At 40.2% G+C, this 16,984-nt stretch overlaps 1 protein-coding gene across 4 annotated transcripts in view; it reads right to left on the bottom strand.

Annotated features, from left to right (window-relative positions):
* The window catches only part of KIFC3 (kinesin family member C3), a 663,225-nt gene that overhangs the window by 239,593 nt on the left and 406,648 nt on the right, over window positions 1–16,984 (bottom strand). For all 4 annotated transcript variants that reach the window (XM_044081520.1, XM_044081521.1, XM_044081522.1 and 1 more), the window contains one exon: window positions 15,934–15,999. In XM_044081520.1, the coding sequence (XP_043937455.1) occupies window positions 15,934–15,999 (66 nt within the window). The remainder of the gene's footprint in view (window positions 1–15,933; window positions 16,000–16,984) is intronic.

Here is a 16,984-nt window from a genome sequence, read left to right as displayed (position 1 = left end):
TCATTTAAATATAAAAGCACCAATTGAATGACCAATAAAAATCATGTCAACACCACTCAGTTAAGTTCATTAAACCCAAAATGGTACAATGTATCAAATTTCAAAATCATTTTGCCCCCCATCTTTAACATTTTTTTGATGACTCATTCCTTTCATTTAAAACCACTTGTTCTAAATACATACTTTAAGCCTTCAGTGCATAGACCATGTGGACTGAGATGAATAGGAAAACGCTTGTATTTTTTTATGTGATGAACAAGCACTTATATTCTCTTATGTGATGAACAGGATGCTTTCCAGGTTGCTTCAGTTCTGTATAACCCTGATTAGACAGTCCTTTCTTAACATCAGTTTAAGAAGACTAAAGCTGCAGATGGAGTCCATCAGTATGGTTATTTCTCCAGGGATGTGAACAGTTAAGCAGTGATGCCTCACTGAAACCAGCATACCAGTATGAATAAGGGGAACTCTGTGCCATCCAGCCTCAAAATGTAACAAAACTACGGCTTTGCTGGCTGACTATCGCAGAATGGACCCTAGTTCCAAATCCTCTTCCAAAACTTGGACAGTGGAGATCACCACCTAAAGCTACAGATGATTTATGTAAAGCTCACTTTCCCATAGTCTCCATCTTCCATGCACAGTTGAGGAATACTGGTGACCTTCCCCAGCCTAAAAGGGAAGCTTCCATCATACACGCCATCATTAGTCAACTGCAGAAGGGAAGATGCTTGCTAAAACCAGTGTGATATAAGTATACTCTTGAATCCAGTGAGATCTGACACTATCAACAGGTCCAAAGAAGCACAATGATTTGTAGTCACTGCAATACCTTTACCCATGGGTATCTGAAGCATTTGAATGTAACTGTGAAAACAGTGGTCACCATTATGGTCAAGAGATGTAGGAGAGTTTGGAGTCAGCACATCTGTTGTGTTCTCTACAAGAGTGCTAGGGACATAACCCTCCAAGGTCCATTCAATGGGTTGCAATGACTGACACTGTAAAGTGGCCAACTCTGCCAGGATACAGACAGTGCTTCAAATGGGAACAGAAATTTTTTCTAGTTTATGGAGACCTTCAGGTCTTGTAACTAAATGAGTTTCCAAGCCAAGGAAGCTATCATGGAGTCTCTCAATGGGACCAGCAGGAACAAATCACACAGGTAAAGTCTTTCTCCTGTAAGACCTCTGCCCCCCCACTTTTAATTTTTGGTAATCACTCTGAATACTGATGAGAGACCAAACCATAACACTTTGCACTGCAATTGATACCCACTCAAAGTGAATCAAAGCAGCCATCTGTCTCGACCATTGATATGATAGAAGTTAGCCATCATGTCCAGAAAAAACATCCAGATGTCCCGAAGCAGCAGTGGCATGATGGTCATAGAGCCAACATTTGGAAATAAACACATCCTTTCAGTATCAGCTGATTAAAAAAAGACCCTCTTTGGTGGGACTATGAAAGGGTTCATTCTCTCATCCATGCCAGTTTGTTATTTTGTGCGGGAGTCCCCATGCTTGGTATCACGGTCATCCTACACTTGAGTGAGTGCTGCAATACCTTGTGTAACATGTACTTTTCCTACAGCCCACTGGTTTAACTACAACCACTGCATGTGCAGCCTCAACACAGATTAATAACAATGAAACTTAGAGGTGCGATACTATAAAACTGAGCATAGCCTCTCAGCAACCTATTTATCCTCAAGCACTGAACATGCAGACATCCCGTAAATTAAGAACAAACAATGAAACTTCGACATCTAGGCTATTCCTCACTCAACTTGCATGAAACTCCAAGAACACCAACTGGTCAAAGGGCCAGTCCTAGCACAGGAGGAGATAAGAGGGTATTCAGTGACTTTTGCATTTTATTTTGCCTGTTTGAAAGTCATGTAAACTCAGTAGGCACATGCCTTTTATCAGGGCCAGTTTGGAGCAGTTATGGTAGTGAGTGAGTCGCACAGCAGCAGGTTAAATCTCATTAGCAGCTCATTGCCTTAAATCCTTTGTACTAAACTACCAGATGTCACAATCTATGAAAAGGTCCTTCCTTGGTGGGCCTAATACTAAGTGGAATCCCAAGCAATACGAGACGTGCCAAAGAACAGCTACAAGTAAAGGCTCAGAACACAAATTCCTGAAGTATAAAAGGAGGCCCATTGTACCAGACATCCTAACAGTACTTGGTGAGGGTATGAACTGATGCCCAAGTTTCTGTGGCATAAATATCTGCAATGAAGATATTTTTGAAGCAAATAATGGAAGCAACTACACTACTACTGGAGTGGTCTTTGACTACATTTTCCATTATGAGTAACAGCCTGCTGGCAAAAAAGTGGCAGAAATATTAATCCATTTACACAGGGTTTGTTTGGTAACTGCTCACCACTCTGAGGTCCAGTGGGAAGGGTCTTGCACAAAGAGAAAAAGGAAGGGTCTTGCACAAAGAGAAAAATCTGAGAGCACATGGTGAATTCAGCAGCTACTGCAGCACAGACCACCATAATACAAGTATCCTTAGGTATGCAAATAACACTTGTAAATCTTAGGTCAGTCTTCCAGCCTTGAATGTGCAGTATAGTCAGAACATGAACTCTTCTCTGCATCCTTATCCAGGCTGTCAAGTTTGTGGCTCCCATAGTTTCTCCATATGTAGTAGTGATTACCACTGGAAACTACTCAGTTCCATGTCATTGTAGGCAATCCTCTGTAGTGGGATCAGAAACTGATCATCCCAGTTTATAGTCACCAATAAGGATGGAGGTCACAGAAGTGCCACTACCAAGAACACAGGACAAGGACAGTCCCTTAACAGGGCCAATAGGGACCAATCATCCATGCAGAAGTTCCACATTCTACAGCATTTCTACCACCTTGCTCAAAACATTGGTAAACATTATGGATAGACGTCCAAATGACAGCAGTCTGTAGTGAAAGTAATTTCCAAAGTGGTACCCATCCTGAGTGGGCCAAGTAGGCCTACTGTGCAGACGTAAAGTACTGGTATGGTAAAAGGCATCCAACACATCCTGCAATATCATCCGGGTACCCTAAGACTACAGGGAAATTAACTCAATGCAAAGTCACAGTATGGATCCTGAGAAACTGGTTGTGGTCAGTCTTCCCATAGAACTGAATCATCCTGTCTCCTTCATAAATTAAAATGAGGCAGGGGAAAAACACACAGCCTAATTCTGGAGTAGGGACAGCATGTACAGATTAACCACTACAGTTTGAGCCTGTTCAAACAGATTTGGGGAGCAGGCTTGATCTTTGAACTGAGCCCTTTTTTGGGGGGGTACAACCTAATAGATATAAAACATAAAACAGTCCATGACCTGTCAAAATAATGCACTTGCCTTTTTGATGGCTCCCTAAACCAGAGAAAACTCAATTTCTCTCACTAAGAGCTCTAGACAGCCACAATTATCTTCTTGGTTGAAGCGGTTAGACAATTTTGGTAAAATGGTGGGACTGTTTGATGCTTGGTGGCCTTCCTCAGTTCACGAGGAGATTTCCTTTTTGGGGAGGTAGGGGTAGATTAGACCTTAAAGAAAAGCTGAAGTGGACTAAAGGGTTTTACAGATATGGTCCATAACAGAGATGTTCTGTTTTCTCCTTGACAGATCACTCAACATGTAATTTGAGGGCTAGATGAATAAAACCTCCACCTTAAGTGAGGCATTGAGAATGGACCAGCCTGATCTACTCCTTAAAGGATGATGACCGGTCATTCATCAACAACGCCTTTTTTTCCTCATTTTCTACAGGAGGTCAGGGTGTCACCAGGTCATTCTTCTGTACTAATCAATGAATCAGCACAGCCACAAATTCATTAGGCCAATGTGGAAGCTCACTGTGGTTGCTGTAAACGTCTTTACTTCTGCCTTAAACAGAGATTCAGGAAGGGAGAAAACCTTTTTCACTTTCACTGCCTAATGTATTAGGAAAGACTGGAAGCATGACAAGAAAGAAACAGCAGGCAGCTCTGAGCCAAAAAGTAGCAGAAGAGAAAAATTCTGCTGCTCATCCTGTCCATGACTCTAGACTCACTCTCTATTGTGCTGTGGTCTCTTTTATGTTGGACTGAGGACCTTTCAAAGGAGTCCACCTGAGGTAGTTTCATCTGGTGGCTTACAAGAAGAAGCCAGTTTGTTGGGGCCTGCATAGCCACCATTCTCAAACTTGTCAACGGACCCTCTCCAGTAACAAGCAATCCCCCTGACAATTTGACAAGTAATTCAAGCTCTATTGGCAAGCATTCCAACTAACATCCCTCACTTCACAAAGAACACACTAGCAATGCTCAATTCCAAAGTTCTCCTTAAAATTGGTACCTACCTTTCTAATATTCAAACTATCTAAACATAAACTATGCTCTCTATCTGCCAATAACCTTGCCTCTGAATATCTGAAAAGTGTATACATACCTAACTATTAAAACATCTCGCAGACAGCAATCTCTTAGCCCAAACCCAACATGATTTCCACCCCGCACATAGTACTATTACAGTCTTACCTTCTTTCACCAATACCCTGAAAAAAGCTTTGGACTCTGGTCTACTGACATTCAGTAGTTTTACTGGATCTATCCAAAGCTTTTCACACTGTATCACATATCAAACTAATCCAACAATTATAAACATTAGGATGTACTGAACATACCATTACCTGGTTTACTAGCTCCTTGAAAGATAGACAACAATCAATCTGGTTAATAAAGTAGGTGTCCCCCAGGGCTCCATTCTTGGACTGTTACTTTCTAATGGATTTATAAATAATCTCCATACTTTCTCCCTACATAGTTCCCTCATCCAGTATGCTGACGATTATATCATTAAATCCTTGGCCAACAACTTCCCAGATGATCTCAAAATAACAAAACACCTTCTCAAACATAGGAACATGGCTAAACAAAGCTCACTTACTAAATCCCCAAAAATCCAAACTACTAACATTCTCTTCCAAACCACCCCCATAAGAGTTCAAAATCTACTTCCTAAATAATACAGAAATTGTAGTAGTAAAAACAGTTAAACTTCTGGGCATCACTATAAATGATAAACTATCATTCAACCAACACATTCTTAACACAATCTAAAAAACACACACAAAACTAGATAATCTATATAGACAAACTATATCTGGATAAGCCCACAAGAACAAAATTGGCACATTCCCCCCTACTTCCCTCACTCCTCTATGGTTCCCCCATTTTTACCAACCTTCACGCATCCTTAAGCAATAAGCTACAATCATGCTATTATAAAATTGCCAAATTTGCTTCTGGACTGCAAAACCACACTCACTACTGTCACACCATTAAAGAATTAAAATGGTTGGAATTCCCACATTACCTCCAATACATTACATCCAATACACTCGACTAACTCTTGCTCATAAGTTAATATACAATCCAAATAACCACCCATCACTATATTCTATTGTACATTCCTACATCCCAACCCGAAATCTTCATTCTACTAATAAACAGCTTCTTACTGTATACAAACCCAATAAGAGAGCTGGATAAAGCTTATACTCTTTACCCCATAGCAAAGTTATGGAATGCCCTACCCTCTCCATAACACAAACTGAGTCAATGAAAACCTTCAAAGTCACCCTAAAAAAATCACTTTCGTAATAATGTCATCTGTCCTTGTGATCATACCACCATAAACCAACACCAATGAGTTTACTGACTAGAATACCCCTTTTTTAGATCAACTGAAATACTAGTAAACCAACTGTACTTCTGTGACTCTCAGAGTATACTAATCGATATTTAATCCTTAAGAAACTTCCACAAGGCAAAAATATAATCTTCATATTATACAGAACATACTCTGTCATGATTGTTTATATTGAATGTCCTCAACAAGTTATCCATTTATATACTGTGCAAATTCTACGGTCATTGTTTTCACTGCATAATGACATGTACTCTGCATGTTTCTATTAAGAAATGTTATTTCTATTTGTATGGTTTATGAGCCGCGGTGGTACAGTGGTAGCGTTGTTGCTTCACAGCAAGAGGTTCTCCTGTTCCATTCTCGGCGGGAGCGCCTTCTGTGTGGAGTCTGCATGTCCTCCCCGCGGTCGAGTGGCATTCAAAAGACATGCTTAGAATGGGCGTGCCTTCGTTGAAGGTTGGGCGTTGAGGTGGCACCTCGGCACCCGTAAAAAATCTACTGACAATCATTAGCGGACCAGAGTTCCGCTGTGGTGACCCCTAACCGGGAAAAGCCGAAAGAAGAACAGAAGAACATTACTGTAAATCTTATCCTGTTGTTTTTTGTTTAGTTTTGGCTGCAGTAATTTTTAATTTGTTACTGGAGCTTTTATTCCCGGGCCTCCACTGAAAATGGGTTACAGTCAACAAATGTCAATAAATAAATAACTAAATAATAAATCACTGAGGACTAAAGTCAGAAAATAATGGCAGACATTTGGGTTTCAGACTTCATACCCTTTGGAAAATTCATGTTTATAAACACTGTTATTCTATCAACTTTCTAAGCTTGTAAGAGCACTGTTTAAAAAGTGTCCCTATTTTTCAGCCTTTGTGTCCCCCCCCATTATTTATGGCTTTGTCCATATTTCTTTCTCTAAGAGGTTTAGAGGTATGCTGCTGACCAGTGTTGTGACTTGTGTCAAGAGGTAAAAGGAAATGGTGTGGACCTGATTCTGGGGGTAGGCATTATAGATCAAAGTTATGATCATCCACGACTATATAAAAAAAACTCTCTCACAGTCTATGTTGATGGTTCTCCAATCTGTAGCATGTCTGAGAACCTCTATCACAAGGATAGTTCAGAACTCTTGACTGCTGGAAGAGTTGGATAACAGTCATGGATGACTTAGGACAGCAGAAAACAGGCAGGACTGCTTGATGCTTGTGGAGCCCTCTTGATTCTATTGGGGGGTGGGGCTGCTTCTTCCTGGAAAACTGTGATGGCTTTAAGCATAAGCAGCTGAGAGGACAGTCTAAAGGTCCTCAACACAGGTCAGTGAATGCTTCCTCTTGTGAGGTTCTCAGAGACATAGGAGGGCTGTGCAAAAATACCTTTCTACCCTGAAGGAGGCATTAAGAATAGCCTGAATAAGCACATCCCTAATGAAGGAGTCTCTGAAAAATGCCATCCAGCACAGGTACCCACATGAACTTGCAAAATTCAACACAGTGTCACAAAAATCAAAATTACAGAAATTGCAGTAAGAATCTCAAGAAACATCCCTTTTCCCTTAGAATTAAGGTCTGCCAGTGACTTCAGTGCCTGAAACACTGTGGAAGCAAAGAAAGTGAAGAAATGAGGCAGATAATTGAGTTATCAAAGTCATAACATGGTATAGAACAGCCTCCTGTTCACCTTGCCCAAAGCTTTAGACTTAATACGTGGCCCAAAGCTTTAGTATACCTTTGCAAGACTGAAGAGGTCAGCATTAGTATGCAAAGTTATGATCCCATGCCACTTCTCCATGGTTATACATGGCATCTGCCTTCTTGGGAGAAAGAGGAGCAGACTAAGAATTCATAGATGCCTTCTCAGACACCCATGAAGGTGTTTCTCAGTGGAAGCATAACACCACAGGTCAATCCAAGGAGGAGGACTTCATAGGCCTGAGGTGGTCTTCTAAGAAAGGGTCAATTTGATTGAGAGATCTGCATGGAAGGGGAAATGGATAGTCCTAAACTACCTCTGTAAAGAGGGTGTCTCAACCCTATGACTTCATATCAGAACTGAGGAGGAGAACTTCCCATGAGCTTAATTCTTGGATGGGCACTCTCACATTTGACTGATGAGTATTGAGGTCTGCATAGAAGAGCAAGCACTGGAGATCATGTGACAGGAAGTTGCAAGCTGAGGAAGCATTTACCAAAACCAGCACTAAGGCTAGAGGGGCTTGTACATAGCCAAGCAATGTAAATAGGGCAGACCCCTAATGGTGTTTTTCACATCCATGGAGAGAAGTCACATTAGATGAACATGGTGTACAATCAACACCTTAGCTTGCTTTCTGGGCCTGGCTTGTGTGGGAAGACCTAGAGAAACCTATTCTACTTAAGTCAGTTGGCACTTCTGGACATGAGGGAGACTGGGGTGAGACATCCTCAGTCATGAATGCAGCCACTAAACCCAGACTTGGCACTAGAACAACTTCCCAGATGCAGGACGAATGCTTGAGATGAGGAGAGACAGTACTAGTACCCTAGTTTGCACCTCACAGAGGTCTCTTACCTTCAGCTTTTAACAGGCACAAGCTGCTCCTCTTCTTGTTGTCTGAAGAGGAGCAGGAATCATGTGTGGCTGCCTTGTGGGCAGACTTAGAGGATGGTGTGACTAATGGCTAGCCCCCTGCACATTAACATTCCTTATGATGCCAGGGCAGTACTAGAACTTCAGTTTGGGAACCTCCTGCTGAACCATCAGCTGGGAACCCTTTACCTTGACCTTCCTCAGTAAAAGCAGGGATACTTTTAACTTCATCTCTCCATCTCTGGATGACCACATTGAAATGCTAGCAAATAAAACAGTGCCTGACACCATATCTTCCCAGGCAAGTTATAGTGCTGGTGTGTATCCTGGCCCTTATCCTGAGGCTCCAGCAACATTTAGAGGACTTAAGATTTCTAATCACTAAACATGGGAAACCCATCCACAAAAACGTTGAGGCTGGAGCTCCAAACTGTCTAAGCAGTGCAGGTTAGATGTATACTCCTAACCAAATACATGATGCCACTGCACCGCATGAAATAACATAAGGCACATTAGCCCTTAAGCACAAGGATTAGAGAGAAAAATACTGCCAAGCAAAAAAAACAGGAGATAAAATCACAAGTTTCTCACTACAGAAGGCCTTGAGGTCACATATGCAGATTTCCATGTAAAGGAATCCAAAGAATTCAAAGGAAACCTGCTCAAAATCAGGCTTTGTTAATGTTTTGAAAAGTCAGTCATCCCAGTTGCAGAAAAAGCACCCTTCTAGAAAGCATAACATTAAAAAGAGCTTAAGAGAAGGAAGAAAAATCAATAAAGCTACCCAGAGATGCCATGCTGGAAGGGTCAAAAGTAATGTTTATTCAGTCAAGAAAAAGGATACACTGTGCTCCATCAGAAGGACCAAAAGATTGAAAACAGCCAGAGCTACATGCTCACTGACATACCCCCCGTGACAGCAGTGCAAAACTCTCCATTTCGGCAGTATGACTTCCTAATGCCTACTTTCCCTCTCCTGCAAGATTCTAACCAAATTAGAAAAGAAACTATAAAAACTCATGAAATGTGATTTGATGTAAACAGAGGGGCAGGGTGTAAGACCGGGCTCTGGTGTCAGCAGCAAATGCTACCCATAAGGTGAAATCAGGGACCTGTCTGCAAACTCTACAAGCAGAGTAAACCATGGTTACCACTGACTCCAGAAGTACTAGTGCTATCAAAGAAGTGAAGGGGGAGGGGCCCACAGTAAACCACCTGACAAGGCTGCTAGGGATGAAAGGAGAGATGATCTACAAGCAACCCAGTGGAAGTAAAAGGAAGATAAGTGGGACAGGAGCAGGTGATGGATAGGAAAGAAAAAGGAGGGGAATGGTGGTTACAAGGGAGCTAGGGAGGTTCAATCTGCTAGAGACTAATTTGAGCAAATTTCTTGATCTAGGATAAGTGAAATAAACAGTATGAAAGATAGTCATCTTATAAAGATTTCAGCAAATGGTAAACAGCAGAGATTAGGAAACTGAGATTCTTCAATCACATCCACAAATGGGATGAGATGAGATTACATAAGAACAGAACTCACCAGGGAGAGTTCTATTAGCCTACAGTGACCAAACAGTATGATTCACACTGGACATGGAATGGAAACGATGCAGGGCTGCACAGAGCAAGGTTGGGACTAAGGTGGCTGATTGACATCTGAAAAGTGTAATACCATGAAAGGACTATGGATGAAGGTCAAGAAAAAGGGAAGAAAACTGGTATTATTCAACACAGATGTCAGGGTAGTTTTAAGAGGGAAGGAAAGAAAGTATGTGCAACCTGAGAGAAAAGACAGGTGACCAGAAGACTAATTACACAAAGGCAAAATTGACAGCAGCAAATGTACATGGGGGAGGGAGAAATGTGAAAAATCAATGTAGGATATTAATTCAGGTTACATGGTACTTTTTCAAGTATGTAGAAGAGAGACAAGCTGCAGCTTGGAAACTGGTGAGTTACCCTGGGGAAGGGTAGTAAGATAAAGAAGTCAACGGTCATGTAACATTTTTTATTTCATATCACTATTCACATACAGAGACAAAATTGCAGATGTCAGAAACTCAAACACATTAGTGACACTGAAGGGGGTACTAAAGTGCAAGGAGGAGAAGGGATGCAGCCTTGGAACTTAAAGAAAGCTGATGAGATACTGGCCAGGAAGGCAAGTAGGCATGCTGGCACCTACCTATTACAGGAAACTAAAAGAGAGTAAACTTAAATTCAGTAACTCAGAACGAGAGAGAGTCCAGCTGTCAAGGTTTTAAAGGTTCCTAGGTCAAAACTGGCTGGTCACAGTTTCCCAGCCTGGTCTAACAACAACAGATCCTGCCAGACAAACATGATGCAGCTTTATGGTCTACCAAGAGAACACCCAAGAACACTCCTGAGAACACTCCTGTGGATGTAATTTATGTGGAGTTCAGAAATGCCTTTGACTTGGGAGGAGTACAAGTAAGCAGTTAACTGGACAAAAGGGTAGAGCAGTGGTTAACCAGGGAACAGAAGCTGGGAGGGGAGGACTCAGAGGGGGATAACAGTGATAAAGGATTGTCCCCGCAGGGATTGATCCTGGGTCCAGCACTATTTAAAAATGTGTTATCTCTAATTCCACACTGTCAAAGGCATGATGATGTACTTGTATTCAGGTGGAGGTTACCTATTTGGGTGGGATGGGAGTCAAGATAAGTGGAACAGGAGGAAAATGTAAGGGTACAGATTAGAAAAGAATCACTGGGCCCAGCATGAGGTGGTGGTGCCAATAGTGACCCAGATGTTTGCTTGTACAGAGGGCTGGGTGGAATCTAGGCAAAAAAGTAATCCACTGATCAAACTACAGCCACAGATGGAGTACTGTGAACAGTTCTGGAGGGCATAAGAGGAAGGAACAGGTTACAGCGAAAAACACTGCTGGGCTCATGGGATACAGATGCTTAGCCAAGAAAGGAAAGGCTTACTCATTACCATAAAGTCCAACAGGGTAAACAAAGTTCATTGAACATGTTGGAGAAATAGACAAGTGCAGGTTTTGTAAAACAGAATTGGAAACAGTTGCACATCTTGTTGCTGTGTGATACACTAGTGGTAGAGAGCCTGTATACTGAAAGGCATAATAACGTGGCAAGACTGTTGCATTGGGGATTGTATAAATATTACAATACTGAAGTAGCTGAAAAACACTGGTAACATGAGATACAAAGCATTACAGAGAATGAAGAAGTTTACATCACATGGGATCACCCATTACCAACAGTTCAAAAAATAGATGCAAGAAAAAACAGATATAGTAGTCCATGAAACAACAAAAGTAGCAAAGATTACTAAAACTGCTACACCCAGTGATTATAGTGTCTTAAGTACAGAGACAGAAAATCATAAAATACCAGGATTTGCAGAAAGAAAGGAGACCAGTGTAGAAGAAGGATACTTACCATTTCCAAAACTAGCATGGACAATGGGTCTTAAACAATTAACAGTCCTATTTAGATATGCAACCGATGCACGTAACTCCATATGAACTGCAGGATTCAGTTCTGGGCATATTGTAAGTATTGCGAAGAGCACTTTTGTCTAACATCAAAGATTGAAACAATACTAATTTCATGAACTATAACCATACTTTGACTTAAGAATGGTGTCCATTCCATATTCCATTCCTATCATAGTAAAACAAGCCCAAAAGACTTGGAGAAATGAAACAGAGGTAAACCTCTACACCCCGCTGGTACAGTTGTCATTCCAAGAAAGTCAAAAAAATTATCAACATTTTTAAATAATTAAAGTGTTACTTTGAAAATGAGTTCTCTGCGAGTCAAATTGTTTAACTGGACATGCCTCAGAGGGGATACTGCATGGGAATACGTTTGTGTACATACATATAATTACAGAGTATTGTAGATGACTACAACATTGCCACTTGCAGTTTAGTTCTTTGCATGTTGCCAGAAATTAATTTGAAGTTTTAAAATTATTCAGAGACTCCAGCAAAGGATTTTTTGGGGGAGGGGGTGTTAATACATCTTGTAATATAGCTCTTAGATGTTTCACTATTATTTTCCTGAATTTACACTGCCTCTGGTAATATCAGCAAGTTTATTTCTGTTTGATATTTGGCTTTTTGCAGTTGGAAATGCAATTTACTACCACATTAAAAAATGGACTCCATTTAGCCACACAAATAGCCCCCCTTTTTAGAACAATTTTTTGGAAGTGTTGTGTAATACTCTGTTAGAAAGCATGCAGAGGAAAGCAATGTTATACAAAAGAGAATGAAGGGATTAACATAATTTATTTTATTAGCATTTGATTAATGGGAAAGTCCACTGGGCAAAGGTAAGCCCATATTTGGTGGAGGCCCGGGGAGCAAGGCTCCAAGGTTATAAGCAGACTTAAATAAAAGTTTGCAAAAAAGATTTCAAGGGAAAAGCAAGAGCATTACAAGAAAAAAAAAAAAAAAAAAAACGAAAGCAATTTACATGAAAATTATACAAAATAGATAAAGGTGATAAGACATTAAACTAGTAAAGTTAAACATGGTTAAAGTGCAGCCAATAATATCATGACTCAATGCAAGCAAAACAGAATGGTTAAATATTATACAGATTAAAGCACCAAGGTATACATAAAATGCAAGGCATTACTTAGGATAAACAATAAAAACATGTATAAATATACACATATATATAAAACATGGCGAGCAAGACATAAGAGGAGAACTTTGTAATACATAGTAAAGAAGGATGGAAGAAAGAAAGAGGAAAAGGTTAAAAAGGAAGAAGAGAGGCAGTGGAGAGAATAGTAAGTGATATGGATGGTAAAAGAGAGAAAGACAGGAGGGAAGGAAGAATAATTAAGTAGAATACAAGTGGAAGAGAGGGGTAGAAAATGGAAAATGGGCTGGGGAGTTCAGAGAATGCAAGAGGTGGAACTTAGTAAAATTCATTAGGAATTATCAAGAAAACAAATATTGGAGCAGGAGCTGGAATATAAACAGATTTGGGTTCATTTAGTAGATTAAGTAATGGCAGAGGAAGGATTTAAGCAGTTACACATACATAAGGAAATGTTTAGGCAGTTTGAGGTGTTTTCAGTAGGGGGGCATGACATGGGTTGACAGTGTACTGACATGAAGGTTGTAATGGTATTACACGAATAATAAAGTAAAGGGGTAGGGAATAGCCATCATCTGAATCAATATTTTCTTACCAGTGGTGATCACACCTTCGATCTGTTGCCAAGGTATGCTATGAGCAAAGCAATTGCCTAGTCAGTCATGTCAAGTGCTGTTTGTCAACCCCCGTGGAACAACAGAATTTAGTCAGTTTACTTACACCTGCCCATCACCTCACCCCCATACAACTGTAATGCAACCTGATCATCCGCCATACATTAAACTTGATTCAGTTTACTTCCACCTGCCCATCATCTTCCAATCCATCTTTCCCAGTACCATGCAAGTAGCCCATCACCTCCCTGTACAATGCAAGTTATTTAATCTACAGCGGCGTGCCCCCATTATCCCCCATAATATAAATGTCATTTATATATTGCCTTGGACAAGCTAGTCAAGTACTCGAAGTCACTACTAAGTACACTCTAACCAGCAGAGAGTGTGCAGAATTTATTCTGTGCCAAAACAGGTACAATACAAAGAAAAAAAAGTGCTCGTAGCAACAATGCAGTCTGCTTTCACCAAATGGACTTAACTGATACACAGATATTCAGTAAAGGGATTTACACTACCTGCAAAGAAAAACTGGTATGCAACAAACACTAATAAAAAATGCCAACTGAGCTTGACTAAATAGGGTTGTGACATTATAAATCAGACATGTGAAAGAACTCCTAGTACGCTGTGCCTTACTCAGCATTAGCCACAAAACCTATTCCACAAAAAGTACACTGTGGAACTCACTATCAGTGGAAAGGTTGCCTGCCCATTTTGTGCAATTTTGCTCTTAGACTACATATGGTACTTGACTGTAATTCAAGTCTCAAACAGTAAACCATTAACCTCAGTAAACACCCTGAGTGCACTCATAAGAAACTAAAATGGCTTATTAAAGCAAAGCAACATTTATTTATTTATTTATTTTACCAGTTTTCCTTTCAGTCTCTATTACCAATGCAAATGTCATCAATCCCCAATAGTGATAGTAATTTTGACTTTGAAACTGAAGCAAAGGTTTTAGCTAGGTGGGAAGAAGGGGGCAGTTTGGTGAAAGGGAGTGCAATCAGGAGATGCTGACAGGGGGGGAGTGCTCTACTGAGATCCAGAAAATCCAGAAATGAATGTCGACAGAGCATTTTCCAGTAAAACTAAGTGCTTCAGTGTTTAGTGTGTGGTAGTTAGGCTACAGATTAAAAGCAAAGAACTTTTTTTAACGATGCTCTAAGTTGGAGCTAAAAAGATCTTTTTTGCTCCTCAATTTTGAGTTGAGGGGATCATCAGATCAAGAGATCAAGATGCTGCACTGGGGTGTCAAGAAAACCTAGCCACACCTCTGAACTGAAATAATCAGACTGTTACTATCACTGAAATCTTTTTCCCTGATTGGTGCTTACATAACAACTGACCATTTACACTGACAGCAGGCTGGGTACAAGTCTTTTGGAATCTGGCCTACAGTGTTAGCCTATTTATAGATTGACCTTACACTGAAGTAAGTCGCTTACATTGAAAGCAAGACTTCTAGAATAGGGGAAGACTTATAGAGAGCAACGTTTGGAATCTGGCACTATGTATTGCTGCTAGCTTCTGTAGTCAAGGCTTGAACTACTGGACTCACCACTAATCTGTTTTTTCCTACAGAAACAGAGCTGCAGTTCATAATGATCACAGACAGTTTAACACACACACACACACACACACACACACACACACACACACACACACACACACACACACACACACACACACACACACACACACACACACACACACACCATTTAAGAGCAGCAAACACCATCATATACATTTAAAGCAAATGTCTTTATGAAATTCCAGGACCATAGAGCTGCATTGACTTACCATATCTTGTTTTCGTATATTTCAGTCTCACATTCACAAAAATTCTTTCTATAGATTTTCTCACTTGTGACTGCATTTCTTGTCACTGTTAGATACAATGGTGCACCTCAGAAAGGAGTGTTAATTGGGACAGGGTCTTGGTAGGTAAAATGCAAATGGATCGCTCAGAGTCTGAGCTGACATGTTAATGCAGTGTCATACTGAACCTGAAAGAATTGAACAGTCTCTGGCTCTCAGTGTCATGTCACAGTAAGGGAAACGTGTGCAACCCATGCAAGTATGAGCAACAGAAGTGGATTATGGCAGGCTTTTCCTTTAAAATAAAATTGCTCCAGAGTCCTCCCTGTTATCATAATGGCATCAACAAGTGCACAACATTTGACATTCAGCCATGTACCCTGATATTTATATATAGGTTAAATCTATTGTTATAAGCAATTTTTCACACGAAGAAGGATAGATAAATGGAAACAAATGGCAGAATAGGAAATATCGAGTAAGACATAAATGTTGTTACTTTAACATGGAATAGAGAGAGGCAAAGATTGATCTTCCTTTGGCTCTCTGAAAAAAGGCTGATTTGTACTTTTTCTGCCAGATTATATATCATACTGATCATTGCAAACGGATGACAACTTACCAGCTCAGAGAGCAGCCTGTTCACCTCCTGCGTCTGGTACTGCAGTTTCTGTGTAAGGTCATCAACCTGTAGAAAAATAAAGGCACATTTAAATACTATATGCTTGGCAGGTGTGTGTGATAAATGACACACCGGTGCTCTTAACTGCCTCTTTAATTCCATCTATTGCTCGTTCTTATTAGAGGGGTTTTCTTCCTTAACCCAGATTGTTTTAAGCAGTACCGTATTTTGTCTGGCTGTTAACATGCTTCACTCATTACACTGTCAGCAATGCAAACCCACTGACTTCAACAAAGAGCCTTTTTTTCATTCCTGGTCTCTGTGACAACAGTACCAGTGACGTCATACTGTCAACGGCAACATGACAAAAATGTGAGAAATTAGTGATCAATGACTGCTAAGTTAACACTGAAAACTAAAACAATGTAAAACTTCCAAATAATTTTTACATTTATGGGCCAATGAGACAATTGGACCTCGACAGGGAATTGTTCAATATACAACAGTACTGATGTGGGCATTCATGTCCACTTCGATCATAGTCTTGCTATTGCATTTTTTCAGCGTTGATATTAACTGACATTCTTTCTGCCTGGTACACTCGGCCAATGTTATACTGAGGGGGAAAAAAGCTGAATAAGCCAGCCAGCCACTGGAATACACATTCATACATCTAGCTAAATAGTTTTGAATGAACTTTATTAAATTTTAGAAAAAACATACCTACGCATTTATGTATTACTGAATTTAACATGCAAGCTATACACCAGGTATTGATCAGGAATGAAGCCAAGTCATCAAGGCAGAGTAAAGTTTTTAAGAATGAGGAAATGCTGTTAGTTATAAAGTCCATTTCTATTTTAATGACTTTTTGGTCTAAAACCTGGTATTAAGGTGTGGTTGTTTCAGATTTAAGTGGCTTCTGGATATGGTCCTTAAAGAGGTTAAGCAGCTGTAAAATACTTAAAGAATCTATTTAGGTTAAGGTGACAATAAAATAAATTTGTTTGACATAAGTCCATAATGAACTTCACTACAGCCAAAAGTTCCA

The sequence above is a fragment of the Protopterus annectens genome, chromosome 8.part0 (assembly GCF_019279795.1).
Source record: "Protopterus annectens isolate FY-2018-M chromosome 8.part0, PAN1.0, whole genome shotgun sequence".
NCBI lineage: Eukaryota > Metazoa > Chordata > Ceratodontiformes > Protopteridae > Protopterus > Protopterus annectens.
The sequence above is the reverse complement of the archived record's forward strand: the minus strand, read 5'-3'. Positions and strand labels throughout refer to the sequence as shown.